The following is a 17,681-nucleotide window of genomic DNA, read 5'->3' as shown; positions in this document are numbered from 1 at the left end:
CCCCCCAACGCTGCCCTCCTGTGACCCCGCTCCTCGTCCCACCCGGCTCTGCGCCGGGGGCTCCTCCTTGCCAAAATACCTCACCCGTGCCTGAGCCCCGCAGCGCCCGGCTCCCGGCAGGGCTGGCCAGGTCGGCGGCGCAGGGTGGGGACCGTGGGGCGCCCCGGGGCTCGGGGGTGGTGGGTGCCCCGCTCCGGTGAGGGGCTTTGGGCACGGTGGGGCATGGCGCAGGGGATATGCAGGGGACACGGGTGGTGGGACTGGGCCGTGGGGATGCTGGAGAGGGGCTGTGCTGGGGTGTGGGGGGCTCCTGTCACCCCCGGGGAGCAGGTGGCGGTGGGGAGTGAGCAGGGGACAGCTGGGGTCTGGCCACCCCCCCATGTCCCCTGCTTCCCCAAGCCCCCCAGGTCCCGGGGTCTCCCTTCATCTCAGCCCTCGGTTCCCCCCGGTGTGGGTTCTGGCTGTGCCTGCGCCCCAGGGGGCCCCCGCTCCGTGTGGACGCAGCCCCCAGCCCTGAGCCAGGCCCCCGATGCCGGCCGGGCGGTGTGGGGGGGTGGCTGCACCCCACCATCCCCTCCCGCCCTCCTGGGAACCGCTTCATCGCATCGTGTTTGTTTTCACCTGGTAGGTGACATTTGTGTGACATTTTCTACCTCCGCTGACGCTGGTGGGGCAGGGCCTGCCTGGCACCGGGGGGGGTGGGGGGGGCACTGCAGGGTGGTGGCATCGCTCCCGGGGGCTCCCCAAGGCCGGATTCACCCCCAGTCGTTCTCTCCCCCCCTTTCCCAGCTGGGAGCATTTCCATCCACGCCCCCATCAGCATCAGCCCCCCCAGCTCAGAGGTGTGAACCCGAGCCAGGATCCTGCCCCCGGCGCCCCCCAGTCCCCGCAGAGGAGCGGGGCTGCCCCCGGTCTGAATGTGTGCCCTGCTCCCGCGGGGCCCCTGCCCGAAGGGCTGTGCTGAATGTACCCCCCCGTACCCCTCCCGTGTCCGTGTGTCCGTCCTCTGTGTTTGCACCTGGGTCCGCGGGGCAGAGCTGCCGGCCTCCCCGGGCCGCGCACCGCTCGCAGCACGTGCAGAGCCCCCCGGCACGCACCCACAGCCCCCCCGTGCCTTCCTCTGGCCCTGGTGCCCCCCCAGTCCCCGAGCTGTGCCGGCCCCGCGGTGCTGAGCTGTGCCCCGGGCTGGCAGCCCTGCCCCAGCCCCGCTGTGCCCCTGCGGGCCGGGCTGCTGCGGGGTCCCCAAGGCGCAGCGGGGTCCCCAAGGCGCAGCGGGGTGCGCGGTGCCGCTGGTGCCCCCTTGCTTTTTTTTTTCCCATTTCTCCGTAGCTCGAAGGCCCCGGATGACTGCGAGCTGGGATGGGCCGGGCTGGGGTCACTGGTGCTAACTGGTGCTAACTGCAAGCCTCGGAAATCCTTTCGGAGGAGGAGGGCATAGAGCATCGCGGGGTCTGGGCAGCGGGCTGGCCCCCCCGGGACCCGCACTCCTCCTCTCCCACCAGTAACGGGCAACAAAATCCCCCATCCAGCCGAGCTCTGGGGGCAGCCCCGTCCAGCCGGGCTCTCAGCGGAGGAGGCTTCTGTTATCCTCAGGGAAGCACGACGGGAAGATGGGACCCGGGGGGGTTTTGGGGTGCGGGGGCATCCAGGAGCCCCGCGCGGCCCTGGGAGCCGCCGCGCGGTGCCGTGCCGGTGCCGGTTCCTGCACCCTCTGCCCGTGCCCCCAGGGTTCGGAGCCACGCAGCCTGGGGTGATCTGTGCCCCCTCCACCCTGTGCTCTTTCCCCGGGGGTCGCGGGTCGGAGGGACACTTTTCTATGCACTCAAGCCACGGTACCCTCAGCCCCGGGCTGCTCCCGTGTCGGGGTCAGGGCAGCGGCTGCAGGAGCCGAGGCTGGCTGCGGTGCGGCGTGGGGCTGCACGTGGCGCTGGGCCCCCTCCCCGCACGCAGCTCCACCTGCACCGTGCTTGCAGTCCCCATGCCTGGCCCAGTCCCGAGCCAACGGGGCTGAACAGCCAGCGCCGAGGGGGGGCCGGTGGCGGTGGCGGTGCCAGGCCATCAGCACCCGCTGGGGCTGCACCGAGGGGGCTCGGCCCGGGGCTGAGCTGGGTGCTGTGGGGCAGGGGCAGCTCCGGGGCTGCTCCAGCTCCCTCTAGGGAAGGGGGTCCTGGTCCCGGGGGGGGGAGGGCAGGATGGGGCAGGCAGCGGGGCCGCCCCGGGTTCAGGGAATGGGGGGGGGATGTGGTTCGGACCGGGGCTGAGCTCTGCTGCTCTTGGCCGGGGCTGTTTTCTCCCCGGAGGGGGCAGCTGGGGGCTGCGTCCCAGCCACGTCCCCACGGTGCTCGGGACCGGGAGCCCGGCTGTCACGTACTGTAAATACTCTGTGTGCCACCTTCTTCTCTGGGACCCTCGGCGCGGGCAGGGGGGTGAGCGGGAGACCGGGGTCTGACCGAGACTTTTTTGTATACCACAAACTTTTTGTATATTTTTAATTTTGCTGCAACATGAGATATTAAATTCATTTCAATAAGCCCTGCCTGCGGGAGATTTTCCTTGCCGGCGCCTCCAGCTCTCCCTGGTCCCCACCGGTGGCTCCAGGTCAGGGCTCTGCAGCGGAGCAGGGCTCTGCGTGGCCGTGCCAGGGTGCTGGGGCTCTGCCCAGCCGTGTTGGGGTGCTGGGGGGCTCTGCGTGGCCATGCCGGGGTGCTGGGGAGCTCTGCGTGGCTGTGCCGGGGTGCTGGGGCTCTGCCCAGCCGTGTTGGGGTGCTGGGGGGCTCTGTGTGGCCATGCCGGGGTGCTGGGGCTCTACCCAGCCGTGTTGGGGTGCTGGGGGGCTCTGCCCAGCCATTCTGGGGTGCTGGGGGGCTCTGTCCTGGGGTGCTGGGGACACTCAGGGACAGGGCAGGATGGCTGGGGAGGTGCCGCCTGTCCGGGGCGCGGGGCCCCCGCTGGCACTGCCCCGGCGCAGCAGCCGGCAGGGAAGGGGTGCGTGGGCAGGATGCGGTGTGCCGGGGAGGAAACTGCCGGACGCGGCCCCGTCCCAGCTCTCCCAGGCCGAATTAACTCCCTGCCGGAGGCCCTGGTCCCCATCCAACCCCCGGACCCACAGTGGGCCTCGAGCCCCATGGGCAGCCGCAGGGTCGGGGTGCTTTGGGGGCTCCTGCACGGGATCCAGCTGGAGCCTTCCCCCATGGCAGGGCCACTCGCAGGCAGGGCAGGACGGGGGCAGCGAGGGGCAGGGAGCCCCCGGGGGAAGCCACAGGGAGGGGGCTGCTGTGGGGCCGTGGGAGCCCCGGGGCAGCGAGGGGCAGGGGCTGCTCTGCTGCCTGGTCCCCGGGGCACCCCCAGCCCCAGTCCCGGTCCCGTCCCAGTCCTAGCCCTGTCCCAGTGCCAGCGCCAGTCCCAGTGCCAGTCTCGTCCCAGTTCCACCGCAGTCCCAGTCCCAGTCTGAGCCCAGTTCCGGTCCCAGTCCTGTCCCAGTCCCGTCCCAGCCCAGCCCAGCCCAGCCCAGCACCCCCGGCGGGGCAGGAACTCACATCAGAGCCGTCCTGGTGGAGTTTCCGACACAGGAAAACAACAAAGGCGTTGGACGGGGAGGACGGCAGCAGCGCCATGGACGGCGAGGCCAAGAGGGGGAAGAAGGTGAGCACATTTCGGGGGCTGCGGGGCGGGCAGGGGCAGCCCTGCAGCACTCGTGGTGCCTGGAACGAGGGCTGGGGAGATGGGGGGGGGTCCCCACCTGCTATCCCCTGGGGCCGAGCCCTCAGGTGGGGCAAATTTGGGGACCCCAGCGAGGAGGAGCCGTGCAGTGCCAGGGCTGAGCCCCCCACTCCGTGGTGACGTGCCCCCGCACCCCGCTGTCCCTCGCAGGGCTTCGTGTCGCCCATCAAGCGGCTGGTTTTCCCCAAGGCCGCTCGGAAGCCGGCGCTCCGCAGCAGCGTCTACCGGCGGCCGCTGCACTCGGTGCCCCTCTACCCCCCCGACTACCTGATAGACCCCCAGATCCTGCTGCACGACTACGTGGAGAAGGAGGTGAAGGTAACGGGCTTGTGGGGGGGGGGGGGGCAGGGACACCGGTGGCCACACCTGCCGTGCGGGAGGCCACCACCCACGGTGGCCAGCAGGGTTCTGGCCCCCTCCTGTCCTGGACAAACACCCAAGAAGGGGGGGGGGCAGGTTGGGGTGCGGGCAGGCTCCCCACCACCCCACCCCAGGGAGGTGCAGGCTGCCCGTGGGGCCGTGGCGGTGGGAGGATGCAAAGCCCCAGCCCCTCTGCCCCCCAGGGCTGGCCTTCATCCCACAGGGCTCCCCCCTGCCCTCCCCAAAACCCCTTGCGGCTTCGCCCCCCCCAAGTTTTTAGGGCACCTGACCTGGGTGACAGCCTCCCTGAACCCCTCCAGCCGGGATGAGGTGCTGCAGCTGCTGGACACCGCCAGGGTAAGAGGGTGCCCGGCACCCCATGGGGACGTCCCCGCGCTGCCCCGCGGTGCCACCGGTCCCCCCCCACGACCCGGCATGCTCTCTGCCCCACAGCAGCTGAAGGAGCTGCCCCTGCAGACGACGCCGGAGCAGGACAGCATCCTGAGCCTGTCCGCCCGCTGCCTCCTGCTCACCTGGCGCGACGACGAGGAGCTGATCCTGCGCATCCCCACGCACGAGATCGCCGCAGCCTCCTACCTGCGCGACGACGCCCTGCACCTCCTCATCCTCAAAACGGGTGCGGGCGCCCTGCTGGGGTCCCAGAGCGATGCGGCCGACCCCGAGCACCCCGTGTGCCCTCCCAGGGCGGCAGCCGTGCTCCCAGCACCGGCTGCATTTAATGGCGGTGGGAAAGGATGCTGGAAGTGCCCCCCCCCGCACATCCAGCCCCAGATGGGGCACGGGGGCTCCGGTGCTGTGACCACCAAACCAGCCGCAGCTGTCCCTTAATCCCCCTGCTCCCACCCCACAGCAGCCCCAACCACCCAGCCCCACCGCCCCCAGCTCGCTGGGCCTCCCTTATCCCCCTGCCACCCCCAGCCCCTCTGCTTCCCTCCTGACTGGGGGGCCAGGGCTGAACTGGGAGCCGGATGGGCTGGGGGTCACAGCCCCCCACCCTGACACCCCGTCCCTGCTCGCTGCCCCCAGGCCTGGGAGTGGACCCGGTCCCTGCCGGAGCACACCCTGAAGCGGCCCCGGTCGGCGTGCCGGAGGCAGCCCCGGCTGAGAAGCGTCCCGGGGGCGCGTGGCCGGAGCCGGGGCGGCTGGGGGGCCCGATGGAGCGGCGGCACACCATCTGCAGCCTGGACTGGCGGGCGGCGCGGGGCGGGCAGGAGGGCCGGCAGGGCGGCAGCCTGGAGCGGCGGCGGGGCGGCAGCTGGGAGCGGCGGCAGCGCGGGCGGCCCTCGGGGAGCTGGGAGCGGCGGCAGCCCTGCGGCGGCAGCTGGGAGCGGCGGCGAGCCGGCACGGCCGGGGGCAGCTGGGAGCGCGGCACCGGCTTCGGCAGCTGGGAGCGGCGGCACGCTGGCAGCAACCCCCTGGACCCCCAGGAGCCCTGCCCCGACGCCTACTCCAACCTCGTCATCCTCGCCGTGCCCAACAGGGTGAGCGGCCCCGGCGTGCGCCCACCCTTCTGGCATGCGCCCACCCCCCCCCCGGCACGCGCCCACCTTCCCTTCTCCCCCCACCCTTCCTGCTGCAGGATGCCGCCGAGGAGTCCTGCGCGCTCATCTGCCAGGTCTTCCAGATCATCTACGGGGACCAGAGCATCGAGTGCGTGGACCGCGCCGGGTACCACTACACCTCCACGCCCACGCGGCCCTGGCTCTCCAGCAGGAGTGAGTGGCTGGGGGGGGGGGGGTGCGGGATGCCGTGTGGGACTGCATGGGGCTGGGGTGCTTGGGCACGGCACGGGGGGCACCTGCCCTGGCTCTCAGAGCTCCGCTCTCCCTCCCCAGGTGAGAGCTGCCGCACGGACGGGACGTACGGCTACGACGCCGACTTCAGCTGCTGCAGCTCCTTGTGAGTCCGGCTTCCCCTGGGTGCCCCCGTGGTGGGTGCCTGTCCCAGCTGCACACCCTCCAGCCCTGCCCGATGGTGGGGGGGGTGCCAGGACCCGCTGACCTCCCCCCCCGGCCCCTGCCCTCCAGCAGCAATGGCTCCGAGACGTTCGAGGCGTATTACAGCGGGGCCTCCTCGCCCTCCTTCCACCAGTCCCACCACAGCCTGGCCACCGCCTGCAGCGGCAGCGACCAGAGCAGCGCGGGGCTGGAGCAGCTGCAGGACTACATGGTGACGGTGAGGGCGTGGGGGGGGGGCCCCGCTCCTCTCCGGGTGCCGGGGAGCAGCCGGCCGGGTGCGGGGTGGTGGGGTTGGGGGCCGTGCGCTGCCCCCAGCCCCGACCCGTCCCCGTGTCCCCGCAGCTGCGCAACAAGCTGTCACCCCAGGAGATCCAGCAGTTCGCCCTGATGCTCCGCGAGTACCGGCTGGGCACACCGGTGCAGGAGTACTGCGCCGACCTCCTGCGCCTCTACGGGGACCGGAGGAAGTTCCTGCTCCTGGGTGAGTGGTGGGGGCGCCCACCCCAGCCGCTGGGGTCTCTGCGTGGCCCCAGCAATGGGTTACTGCGTCGTGTTGGCCATGTCCGTGTGTCCTTTGGGGATGGGGAGCGGGTCCTGGGTGTGTGCCAGGGGGTTTTGGGTCCCCGCTGCTTTGCGGATGCCCCTGCACCGGAACGGGGCTGGCTGGCACCCCTTGGGCACGGCCACCCCGAGCCTCACGGCGCCTGTCGCAGGAATGAGGCCCTTCATCCCCGACCAAGACATCGGGTACTTCGAGACCTTCCTGGAGAGCATCGGCATCCGCGAGGGCGGCATCCTCACCGACAGCTTCGGCCGCATCAAGCGCAGCATGAGCAACATGTCGGCCTCGGCCGTGCGGAGCTACGACAGCTGGTCCCTGCGCTCCGAGTCCGAGTCCTTCAACCGCATGATCACGGACATCACCCACGACATCGAGGCGCTGGCGCGGGACGAAGAGGAGGAGGAGGAGGAGGAGGAGGACAACTATCTGTGAGGGGCTGCTGCAAGCCGGCGGGCCCCTCGCTGCTCTCCAGCGCGGTGCTGGAGCTCCAGGCCTGCACGGGCAGCGTGCCGGCTGCCTGGCGCTGTCCCCGCTTTGTCCCCACGGGAGGGGACAAGGCTCCGCGCTGCCCTGGCAGCTCTCGGCTGGGCTAGTGGCGGGTCAGGGCCCCCCCCAGCAGCGCCCCGTGCTGTAATTTTTGCGGATCGCAATTAAACGCCCGGGCTGGGAGCAGCCGCCGTCCTGATGTCCCGGGGCAGCGCCTCGGGGGCCCCCCCGGCGGGACCGGGATGGGGCAAGGGGATGGGGAGCGGGGCGGGCAGGGGCCGGGCTGCCCGCAGAGCTGTCCGCTAACGGCGCTGTACCCAAAACCCCGGACGGCGGGGGGGGGGGCGGCGGGGGCTGCTCGGTGCCACGGGGGTGCCACACGGCCCCTGGCTGCCGGCGCCCCCAGCCCACCCGGGGGCTCTCGGGGTGACGGAGCCGAGCGGGGGCCGTGCGGCGGCCGCCCCGGGGACACCGGGGCCGGGAGAGGAGCGGCACGGCCCGAGGGGGGGGCTCCGGGTGTCCCCGTCCCTGCCCCCCGGGGGCGCGGCGCTGGGGGCGCGCTGCGGCCGCCTGCACCCGGGAGGGGCGGGGGCGTTACCGGGCGGGGCGGGGGCGTTACCGGGAGGGGCGGGGCCTCACCGGGAGGGGCGGGGCCTCACCGGGAGGGGCGGGGCCTCGACGGGGCGGGGCGCGGCGCGCACCCGAGCCGAGCGCGGCGGCGGCAGCCCCGGCTCCGGGAGCGGGACCGGGAGCGGGACCGGGACGTGCCCCGGGACGGCGGCCGAGGTGAGAGCGGAGCCCCGGGGAGCGGCGGGGCGCGCGGAGCTCCCGGGACCGGTACCGGGCTGCCCAGCCGGCCGGTCCGTGCCCGGGACAGCCGGTGCTGCCGGGGTCCTGCACCGCGCTGGCATGGGTCTGGCCCCGTCCTGTCCCCGGGTGGTCCGGGAGGGGGGTCCCGGGGTGGGCGTGCGACGTCCGGGGGGGACGGGAAGGTGACACCGGGGTGCGAGGAGGGGAGAGGTGGGGCGGTGCTGGGGTGCCCCGGGCGCACCCCGTGGAGGTGCCGCCCGATGCGGGGCTCTGGGGGGGCTGCCGGGGCCCTGCCGCCCCCCGTCCCAGCAGCAGCGAGGACACGGGGCCGCGGGCGGCTGCGCTGCGGTGTGCCCACGCCTTCACACCTCCGCCACTTCCCGTCCCGTCCCCAGCGCTCAGGGACGGCCAGGCCAGCTGCTGGACCCGGGATGTGCCAGGGAACAGCTCCCGGTGCCGGTGCTCCCGGTGCCACCAGAGCCTGCGGGAAAGCCCTCGGCACCCGGCCGCTGCGTGTGACGGTGACCCGGGGTGCTGCAGGCTCGGGGCCGCGGCGTGCTCGGCTCCCCAGGGGCCTGATGCTGCCCCGCTCAGTGCTGGGCTTTTGGGGTTCGCTGGCAGCTGGTCCCGATGCCCGAGTGCAGGGTGTCCTCTGGGAGAGGGACGTGCTCCCTGCCCCTGTCGGCTCGGGCTGCTGCTGCCACTCATGCCCTGCCCTGACGAGGGGGCTGGCGGAGGCTTCGGCACACTGGAAGGGACGAGGAGTGACAGTGGCTGGGCTGGGAGGTGACAGCGGTGGTCCCTCGAGGGCTGTGCGACCAAGGCAGTGCTGTGCACGTCCCCTGCAATGCGGGGGCCGTTTGCTTCCTCCTTCGCTGTCACCGCCTGCACCCTTCTCCTTTCCCCTGTGCTGAGGTCTCCACCGGACAAAGGGAAGTGTCTTTTCTGGGGGGTTTTCCCCCATGCTTGCTGCTTCTGGCAGCAGGTTTTCCTGCTGACGTTTCTTTGGGGGAGCTGGGGAAAGCTGAGCACTGGGATTCATCCTGGGCTGGTGGCTGACAAAGGCAGCTTCACCCTGCAGGGCGCAGCCGGGGGGCACGATAGGGAGCAGAGACCCACGGCCACACCGAGGGGTGCCAGCCCACAGCAGCACCCAGGGCTCCTCTCGCCTTCTCCCCGGCCTCCCTGGGCTTCCACCCCACGGGCTCAGTGCCCAGATGGGCTCCCCGGGCCCCTGCTGGCCCTGGCCACCCTCCTGTACCCATCCCCAGGTCTTGGCGGGGCCCTGCCCACAGCACAGCCATTCTCTCGGATGTGGTCTTGTCCTGGGCTGAACCACTTTTCATTTCCCTTCTTTAATAAAAGCAAAAAGAATAAGCGTGCCGACAACCATGCTGGGCTGGTGAGCTCTGAGCACCGGGAGACACCGGAGCAGCGCTTCCCTGCTGCGGAGCTCAGCCCCGGCACCCCGGGCAGGGAAAGCTTTTTTGGGGAGCAGCTGCGGAGCTGCTTCGTGGCACCCTGCCTGCCCCAAATTCACCTCCTGCCACAGCTTTCTCTACGCCACAAGATCCCTTTTTCTTCTCGCCCCTTGACGCCCCCGTCGGGCTGCCCACGGCCCCGGCTGGCTGGGCTGGGTGCTGGTGCTGTGCGTGGTGCTGGGGGAGCGGAGCCCGCCCTGCCCGTGGGAGCGGGGCCGTGGGCTGGGGCAGGAGCTGCTGGCGCGGGGCTTTCTGCCCTGTCGCAACGGCTCCACTTCCCCTGCCCCCCTTCACAGGATGGGTTGCGTGAAGTCGAAGGAAGCTGACATCCAAGACAAGGTGATAAAAACAGATCTCGGCCCCAGCCTGCAGCTGGGCCGCTACGTGAAGGACCCCACGGCTGACAACAAGCACGTAAGTGGGAGCTGCCGTGCCCCCGCTGGGGGGGGCGCGCGCAGCCCTGGAGCCACCCGTGTGGGCTCTGCCCTTGGCCTCGCTGGAGCTGCGTGGGCACCGGGCCTGGGGCTGCCTGGGGGCGCTGGGATGGGAGCACAGGGTCTGCCCAGCCCGTGCTGGGGCGAGGCACAGGGCGAGCCTGGTGGAAATAAAGGAATTACGGAGAAAGAGAGAGAAAGATGAGGGTTTCGGGGAGGGAGACAGGGAGATGCCGGTGCAGTGGCCGAGAGGCCCGCAGGGTACCGGTCTCTGCCCCCCGTGACTCCCCTCTGTTTGTTGTCCTGCTTTCCAGCACAACGCCTGCAGCGTAGCCGTGCCCCTGCCCGTGGATGGTGAGTACGCGCGGTCCCGTGGGCACGTGGGGGTGCGCAGCCGATCCCCAGCTCAGGATCGAGCCCAGCTGGACCTGGCGGCCTGGGAGCTGTGGGCTCCCTCCGAGCGCAGCGCGGCCGTGGCGCGGGGTGGCAGGGACCTGGTCCCATCGCAGGGACGGGTGCCCAGGAGCCCCTCTTGCCACAGGCCCGGGGGACAGCGTGGTGCTGGCGCTCTACGACTACGAGGCGATGCACCCTGGGGACCTGAGCTTCAAGAAGGGAGAGCGGCTGAAGGTCCTGGAGGAGTAAGTGTCCCCTGCCGCAGGGTGTCCTGAAGGCTCGTGTGGCCCTGCTCGCTGTTTTTCTGGACTTTGCCCATTTGCTCTGTGCTGTAGCGCTCCGGTGACCGCCCCGCCGTCAGCTCGCCCACAGCTGTGCCCGGCGCTGCGATGCGCCCTGGGTGCCGCTGGCGTGAAGGAGCTGGTGGTGCCCAGCACTGACCCGCTGCCATCTTTATCCTCAGGAAGGGCGAGTGGTGGCAGGCACGGTCGCTGGTGACAGGGCACGAGGGCTTCATCCCCAGCAACTACGTGGCCCGAGCCGACTCGCTGGAGACTGAAGAGTGAGCGTCCCTCCGGGGCCAGCCCATCCCACGAGCCCCCACATTGCCCAGTTGTGGCCATCCCCCCTCCTGCCCCGTGTCCCCCCTGTGGCGGGGGCTAACGCCCCCCAGCCCACGCCACCTTGGCTCTCTGGTCCCCGACGGTGGTCGTTGTGTGCTCTGTTCCTGCCCCAGGTGGTTTTTTAAGGGCATCAGCAGGAAGGACGCGGAGCGGCTGCTGCTTGGCCCTGGGAACGTGATCGGATCCTTCATGATACGGGACAGCGAGACCACCAAAGGTACCGAGGGACCCCACAGGGCGAGGACGGCCCTGGGAGGGCTTCTCTTGCCCAGATCTGCCTGGGAGAGGGGCTCAGGACCCCCCAGGAGGCTCTGCTTTGCTGCCAGGCAGGAGCTGGGGTCTGTGCTCCCGCTGCAAGCACCCCCACGAGAGCCGCAGCGCTGCCGCGTGCCTGAGCCCTGCAGGGTCCAGGGATGCCCGGTCCCTCCGAGGCTGCCTTTGGTGTTTGGGGCTCGGCCGGCCTCATGCTGGAGCTGAGGGGGTGGCAGTGGCAAGGAGGGGACGGTGCTGAGCTGGTGGCTCGGCCGGGCGGTGCTGAGACCCCGCACGCGTGTCCGGGAGCCGGGGGGGCACTGCCCCATGCCGCGGCTCGCAGCTCGCCCTTCCCCGAGCAGGTTGCTACTCCTTGTCGGTGCGGGACGGGGACGGCCTGCAGGGAGGCAGCGTGAAGCATTACAAGATCCGGACGCTGGATAGCGGCGGCTTCTACATCTCCCCGCGCAGCAGCTTCGACACGCTGCAGGAGCTGGTTGAGCACTACAAGGGTGAGCCCCGGGGGCGTCGCTCCAGCACGATCCTGCCCGGCACCGCTGGGCTCCGTGCAGCCTCACAGTGCCCAGCAGTCGCAGAAGCTGGTGGTGGTGCCCCAAATGCCTGCAGTCCCCAGGCGGGAGCCCTGACTGTGCCATGTCCCAGCAGGGCTGTGCTGCGGTGCTGGTGTCCGACGCTGGGTCGTGCCCTGCACCTACGGGGGCTGTCGCGGGCTCTGCGCTTCGCAGCACGGAGCCTGGCTGATGGTGCTCGCCGCTCCCCGGCAGGGCAAAGCGACGGGCTGTGCCAGAAGCTCACCTACCCCTGCTGCATGCCCAAACCCCAGAAGCCCTGGGAGAAAGATGCGTGGGAAATCCCTCGGGAGTCTCTGCAGCTGGAGAAGAAGCTGGGAGCCGGGCAGTTTGGAGAAGTGTGGATGGGTGAGAGCGGGGGGGGAGGCAGCTGGGAGGAGGAGGAAGGCGATGGTGAAGGAGGAAGGGCGAGGGATGGGAGAGGAGGTGGAGGGGTGGCAGGGGGTGGGGGAGTGCCCTGCGAGCAGACAGCGAGGAAGCAACTGGTGGGAGGAGAGAGGGGCACTGGGAAGTAGTGGTGGCCCTGTCCTTCCCGTGGGGACAGCCCGGGGCTGCGTGTGGTCTCCAGCCATCGCGCAGCAGCTCTGCCTGCAGGAGTGGGGGTTTGGCTCCACAGCCCAGTGCTCCCAGTGCGGGGTGCCCGGGGAGGGCTGGGCACCCTGGGGAACGGCCTGCGTCCCCCCCAGCTACCTACAACAAGCACACCAAGGTGGCGGTGAAGACCATGAAGCCCGGCAGCATGTCCGTGAGCGCCTTCCTGGAGGAGGCGAACCTCATGAAGACCCTGCAGCACGACAAGCTGGTGAAGCTGCACGCCGTCGTGACCAAGGAGGAGCCCATCTACATCATCACCGAGTTCATGGAGAAAGGTGCCGCCCGCGCCCCTGCACGTCCCCGCGGTGCGGGACCGGCTCCCCCCATCCCCGGGGGAAGACGTGGGCTCTGGGGGGACGTGGGGACGGCCCTGGGAGAGGAGGGATGGGGACAGGTGGAGGAAGAGGGGACAGGAGGGGACCTGTGCTGCCTGTGGGTGGGTTTGGGAGCCGGTGAGCCCCAGAGGGTCCCGGAGCAGCATCACGTCCCCGGCTGAGCTGAGCCCCGTGCCCTGCCTGCCCGCAGGGAGCTTGCTGGACTTCCTGAAGAGCGAGGAGGGGAACAAGCAGCCGCTGCCGAAGCTGATCGACTTCTCTGCCCAGGTGAGGAGGGCACAGACCTTCCCCAGCTCCCCATTCCATCTTCTGGGACACGGGGCCGGCTGCTGGCACCCCGGGGTTTGCAAAGCTGAGCTTGAGCCCTCCAGATCCCCCCGAGAGCTCTTCTCCAGGTGCCTGGGGGGCAGACTGAGAGCAGCCCACCCGCAGCTCGGGTGGGAAGGCCTCGCTGCCTGCAGAGCACCCCGGGGACAGGCGCATGGGCTGGGAAATGTGGGGAAGGGGCTGGCGAGGGTCACGGTGCCACGCGAGGCAGCCCGCTGCGTGCTCCTAGCGTGGGAGCAGGTGTGCAGGAAAGGAGAAGTGGTTGCTTCCTCCCCGCTAACCCGGTAGCTGCGGCCAGCACCGGGCTGTGCCCAGCACCCTGAAGCAGAGCAGACCCTCTCGGGAGCCGGGAAGGTTCCTCTGTTAGGGCTGCGGGTCTCTGCCCGGCAGGTCGCAGCCCTGGGGGCCCGCAGCACAGCTCTGCTTTTTGGAAGCCGCGGGGTGAAGGGCTGGAGCTGGTTCTCACCTGCTCACGTTTGCACGGTCCTGTCTCCGGGACACCCCGGGTCTGGCTGGCGTGGCCTCCCCGGGGAGCAGCAGTGTCAAAGCTACCGATTTGTGTCCATCGCTGCTGATGTGACAGTTGCCTGAAAATAGTGCTCGGTGCGATACAGCCCAGGGGACAGCCTTCACGAGAGCACTGCAAGGAATGTAACGTGCTGTTTTACCCCACAGCAGTGCCTATGGGAGCTTTATGGCAGTAACTACACTTCAAATCATCTTCCAGCCATGGGCTGGAGGAAGGCATTTGGAAAGGGAGGGGTACTCGGTGAAAACAGTGTCGGGGATATTTTCAGGAGCTGGTTTTGGGTACAGCTGAGTGTGCTTGTACATCTAGCTTCGCGTGTGCAATCATTTGTGCAACCACTGTCTTGTCGCTGCTGCTTCTGCAGCGCCCACAGCCAGCGACCACTGAGCTGAGCTTGGTGCCTCAGTGAAATAATTCACGGAGAAAGCTGAGCAACAGCAAGGCCCAGGCGCAGGAGGGTTAGACCAGGTCGCTGGCTCCTCGAGCCGGCTGTGGCCGTGCCGAGCAGCGAGGCAGGCGTGCAGCCATCTGCTCCCGGCAGGCTGCCTCCGCGGGCTGCCCCCTCCGTTCCTCGTGCCACGGCTGCAGCACCGGGGCCGAGCCCCCAGCGCCTGCACGAGGGCAGCAGCCGGCGAGCCCGGTGCCCGGGCTGGGGCTGAGTCACTGCGAGCAAAACCGCCCGTGGCCCTGGAAATGATCCTTCCGCTCTTGCGGCGCTGGTTTACTTCTGTATTTCGTGGGTCTCTGCACCTTGCCGCGGTCCAGCTTTGCGGGTGCAACGGCGGGGCTGACTTCGTGGGCTGCTCTCGAAGCCCTCAGGCAACTCCCTGTCCTCGCCCAGGGGCCATCATGGGGCTTTTCTGTCCTCCCCAGAGAAGCTCTGTACTGCTGACAGGTTCTAACAGCAGCAGTTTAAGTCCATTTGTTGTCCCCTCGGCAGAGAGCGGTTTGCCCAGCTGTTACACCTCCACCTGTGGACGTTCACAGACACTTGCTCACGAGCACGTCAGCTCCCCGGACACCGGCTCTTGCTGCTTTTCTCACGTGTGGCCTTAAACGGGTTGTGCTGGCCCGGCCACCCAAACCCCTGATGTCTTTCACAAGGGATTCCCTGCGCTGGGAGTGGTTCCCATGCAGCCGTCGATCACGTTTCCGCTGTGGCTGCCCCGTGCTCTGCCGTGGCTCAGCCGCCTTTGGCCCTGCTTCTCTTGTACTCGCCAGAAGCAACTAAGCTCTTTTCCATTCCTAGCAACAGTCACTTTTAGGGTTTTCGTGTTATTTCAAACAGACCCCTTGCCTTTTTCTGCTTTTTACAGATTGCGGAAGGAATGGCTTTTATTGAGAAGAGGAACTACATCCACAGAGACCTGAGAGCTGCCAATATTCTGGTGTCAGCAATACTGGTGTGCAAGATCGCAGACTTTGGATTGGCCAGGGTCATTGAAGACGATGAGTACACGGCCCGTGAAGGTACGAGAGCTGCTGTGGGAGTCTGGCCGCTTTCTGAGATGGTGAAGGGTTGTGGGATTCCCTTAAAGCCTCTTAAAATGTGCAGCTTTGGCAGCAAGGGCCCAGGGAGGGACGTACTGCATAAATGGACAGATGAGTGGAAGCTCCTCTCATTTGCATTGCTTCACATCTTCCTGTTTGTTTCTTGTTCCCCATATTTCACTACGAGTTTCTCAGCATTTGGGTTTCCTGTTTCTCCTGTTTCTCCTGTTTCCTGTTTCTCATTGGATCTCTTTGTCCAGGTGCCAAGTTTCCCATCAAATGGACTGCACCAGAAGCCATCAATTACGGATCTTTCACTATAAAATCAGATGTCTGGTCCTTTGGGATCCTCCTGACCGAGATCATTACCTATGGGCGCATCCCATACCCAGGTATGGAGCTGAAATGCGCCCTCTAATCTGCTTCCAAAAGATGTGCTCTGTGTTCTGGGGCCCATCTATGGGATCTGCTTCTCCGTGAAGTTAGGTCACTGAAAACAGAGGCAATGGCAGGAAATTTGAATCTCACACTGGGAGCGGAGCTGGAAGATCTCTGGACAGCACACAGATTTGTGTGCACGCCACTAACCCCTGCTCTTCTGCTTCCTGCAGATTAAGCGTGTTTGGAAGTAGCACGGGGGTTCAGGGCTGATAGCTGGGCCAGATGTTTTTGGGAAGGCTCAAACAATCTGTAAATCTTCATCATTAGGAGCCACCCTGTACTGTATACTAGTTGTTTCTCTGGTGCCTTTTTTCAATGGAAAATGATTCTGCACAAGGACGTTGCCACAAGCTGTCCGTGAAGGATGTGGGGTGGCTTAAAGGGCTGCGAGGGAAGGCCCAGCTCTGCCATCGGCACTAACTTATATTTATCAGTGACTCTGGAAGGAATGGCTCATTAAAGACTCAGCAGATGGAGAAATGCCGCCTTTATTTTGGGGGAATTTATACAAAACAATTACAATTCCCATCTGATCTGCTCAAAGGGGGTACAAAACCGCATGCAACAAGTGACGCACCATCCCAGTTGTTCACATGTTTCCCTGAACAGGAGCAGGGGCTCCCCTTCCCTGGCTCCTCCAACCTGTCCTTTTTCTCCCTAGTGACAGTGTCCAAAGGGTGACTGTTGGGTTTTATTTCTTCATTGCCTTTTAAAGAAATCAGTGACAAACTGTGAAACATTCACCCGTTCTGCTCCATTTCTCCAGGGATGTCGAGCGTGGAGGTGATCAGGGCCCTGGAGCGCGGCTACCGCATGCCCCGCACAGAGAACTGCCCCGAGGAGCTGTACGACATTATGCTGAGGTGCTGGAAGACCAGACCAGAGGATCGCCCCACCTTCGAGTACACGCAGAGTATTTTGGAGGATTTCTTTACTGCGACAGAGGGCCAGTATCAGCAGCAGCCATAACGCAGAAAGTTTGGTGGAAACGATGGACGGCCCTGCACTGTGCGCGCCGTGTTAGCAGCAGCGAGCACATGCACCCTGCTCTCCCCTGTCCCGCTCTCGAGCTGTGCACACCTTCCTCGTCTGCTGGCCTGGCCCAGAAAACAAAGACTTCCTGAGGAGGCTTGGCTAGGAGCAAGGGCACGACGAAGCATCGCTCCAGCCACCCCCGGGGCTGCCAGGCCGGGGATAAGCGAGGCAGGGCTGCACCTTGTGCCTTCTGCAGTGCCAGACTGCGGGGCAGCAGCTGCCCTGGGCCGTGCCTGCTGGCGGGTGTCCAGCTGGTGTGAGAGCACCACGCGAGGAGGGCTGGGGCCATGGCTGCTTCAGCTACAGAGGAAAAAAGAAATAGGTTTTTTTGGGCCGTCTGAGATCTTATCGTGCTGTTTTGCAGAAGTAGGCGCTTGTGCTGCGCTGTGCTTGTTGAAAAGCCGTTCTGCCCTGGGGGTGCTGCGCAGTGCCCACCGCCCGCACAACCTGGCCGCTCGCACCCACGCGCTGGTGAGATCCCGATGGATCGCCCACCGGGTGCTGCGCTGCGGCACCTCAGCTCGCCTCTGCCTCAGGGACCTGGCTTTGAAGCGTTACTGAAACGAGACTCTCCCAAAGCCCTGCTGGATGGTGGTTTTTTTTTTTTTTTTTGGTACTTTTTTTTTTGGTATTTTTCTTTTTGTGGTACTTTTTTTTGTGGTACTTCATCTGAGTGCAAACTTTGGTGAGCCTACTTCAGGAAGGAGGGCAGCGTGTGCTTCAGGGAGTGGACCTGCACACACAGAGCTTTTTAGCGCTGGGCCTGGTCTGACCCCACCGACCTGCCCCCGTGCAGCCTGCGGGAGCCCTTGCTGGCGCCTGCCCCGTGCTTCAGCTGCAGCCCCTGCAGCGCTCCCGGGGCCGCTCCCCTCCGCTCCAACACCTCCGCTTCGCCCACAGATGTCATTTACCTCGTACCCTCTGATTTGCATTATCGGCAACGAACCGTGCGTTCCTTCCACGCTCATTTCATGGTTTTGTTCGTTTTTAGTATTTAATGGCAGGTTGTTTAGGGAAGAGGAATAGAGGAAGTAATGATTTTAAAGGGTGTTCTTTACTTCTTACAACGAACTTCCATGACTGTTTATTTTTTCCTCATATAAAGAGACAAACACCATTTTTTATGCTTTTATTATCAGCTTTGAGAAGCTTTTTTTTACAGTCAATAAACTACTTAAACAGCCCCATCGTTGCAGCGCTCCCTGGGGCGACCCGGTGGCAGCGGGCCCAGAGCTC

At 66.9% G+C, this 17,681-nt stretch overlaps 2 protein-coding genes across 9 annotated transcripts; both read left to right on the top strand.

The window, feature by feature from the left end:
- The first annotated feature begins 3,509 nt into the window (after nucleotides 1-3,509).
- Nucleotides 3,510-7,290, top strand: CCM2L (CCM2 like scaffold protein). Of its 8 annotated transcripts, none has more exons than XM_083802034.1 (10): nucleotides 3,510-3,642; nucleotides 3,871-4,032; nucleotides 4,354-4,437; nucleotides 4,537-4,717; nucleotides 5,128-5,582; nucleotides 5,681-5,816; nucleotides 5,937-6,000; nucleotides 6,129-6,276; nucleotides 6,402-6,540; nucleotides 6,773-7,290. In XM_083802034.1, the coding sequence occupies exons 1-10, from the start codon at nucleotides 3,613-3,615 to the stop codon at nucleotides 7,051-7,053; spliced, it is 1,680 nt and encodes a 559-aa protein (XP_083658160.1). In that variant the 5' UTR covers nucleotides 3,510-3,612; the 3' UTR covers nucleotides 7,054-7,290. The 8 variants fall into 8 exon arrangements, with proteins under 8 accessions (XP_083658160.1, XP_083658159.1, XP_083658158.1 ...); XM_083802033.1 differs by having other exon boundaries at nucleotides 4,534-4,717; XM_083802032.1 differs by having other exon boundaries at nucleotides 3,871-4,038.
- Nucleotides 7,291-7,798: 508 nt separating this feature from the next.
- On the top strand, nucleotides 7,799-17,629 carry HCK (HCK proto-oncogene, Src family tyrosine kinase). Its single transcript, XM_083801006.1, has 13 exons — nucleotides 7,799-7,893; nucleotides 9,695-9,812; nucleotides 10,147-10,186; nucleotides 10,374-10,473; nucleotides 10,692-10,790; nucleotides 10,965-11,068; nucleotides 11,466-11,615; nucleotides 11,889-12,041; nucleotides 12,380-12,562; nucleotides 12,813-12,889; nucleotides 14,795-14,948; nucleotides 15,230-15,361; nucleotides 16,177-17,629. The coding sequence occupies exons 2-13, from the start codon at nucleotides 9,696-9,698 to the stop codon at nucleotides 16,377-16,379; spliced, it is 1,512 nt and encodes a 503-aa protein (XP_083657132.1). The 5' UTR covers nucleotides 7,799-7,893; nucleotide 9,695; the 3' UTR covers nucleotides 16,380-17,629.
- Nucleotides 17,630-17,681: the final 52 nt, after the last annotated feature.

Source organism: Anser anser, assembly GCF_964211835.1.
Source record: "Anser anser genome assembly, chromosome: 16".
NCBI lineage: Eukaryota > Metazoa > Chordata > Aves > Anseriformes > Anatidae > Anser > Anser anser.
This window is presented reverse-complemented; position numbering and strand designations above follow the sequence as displayed.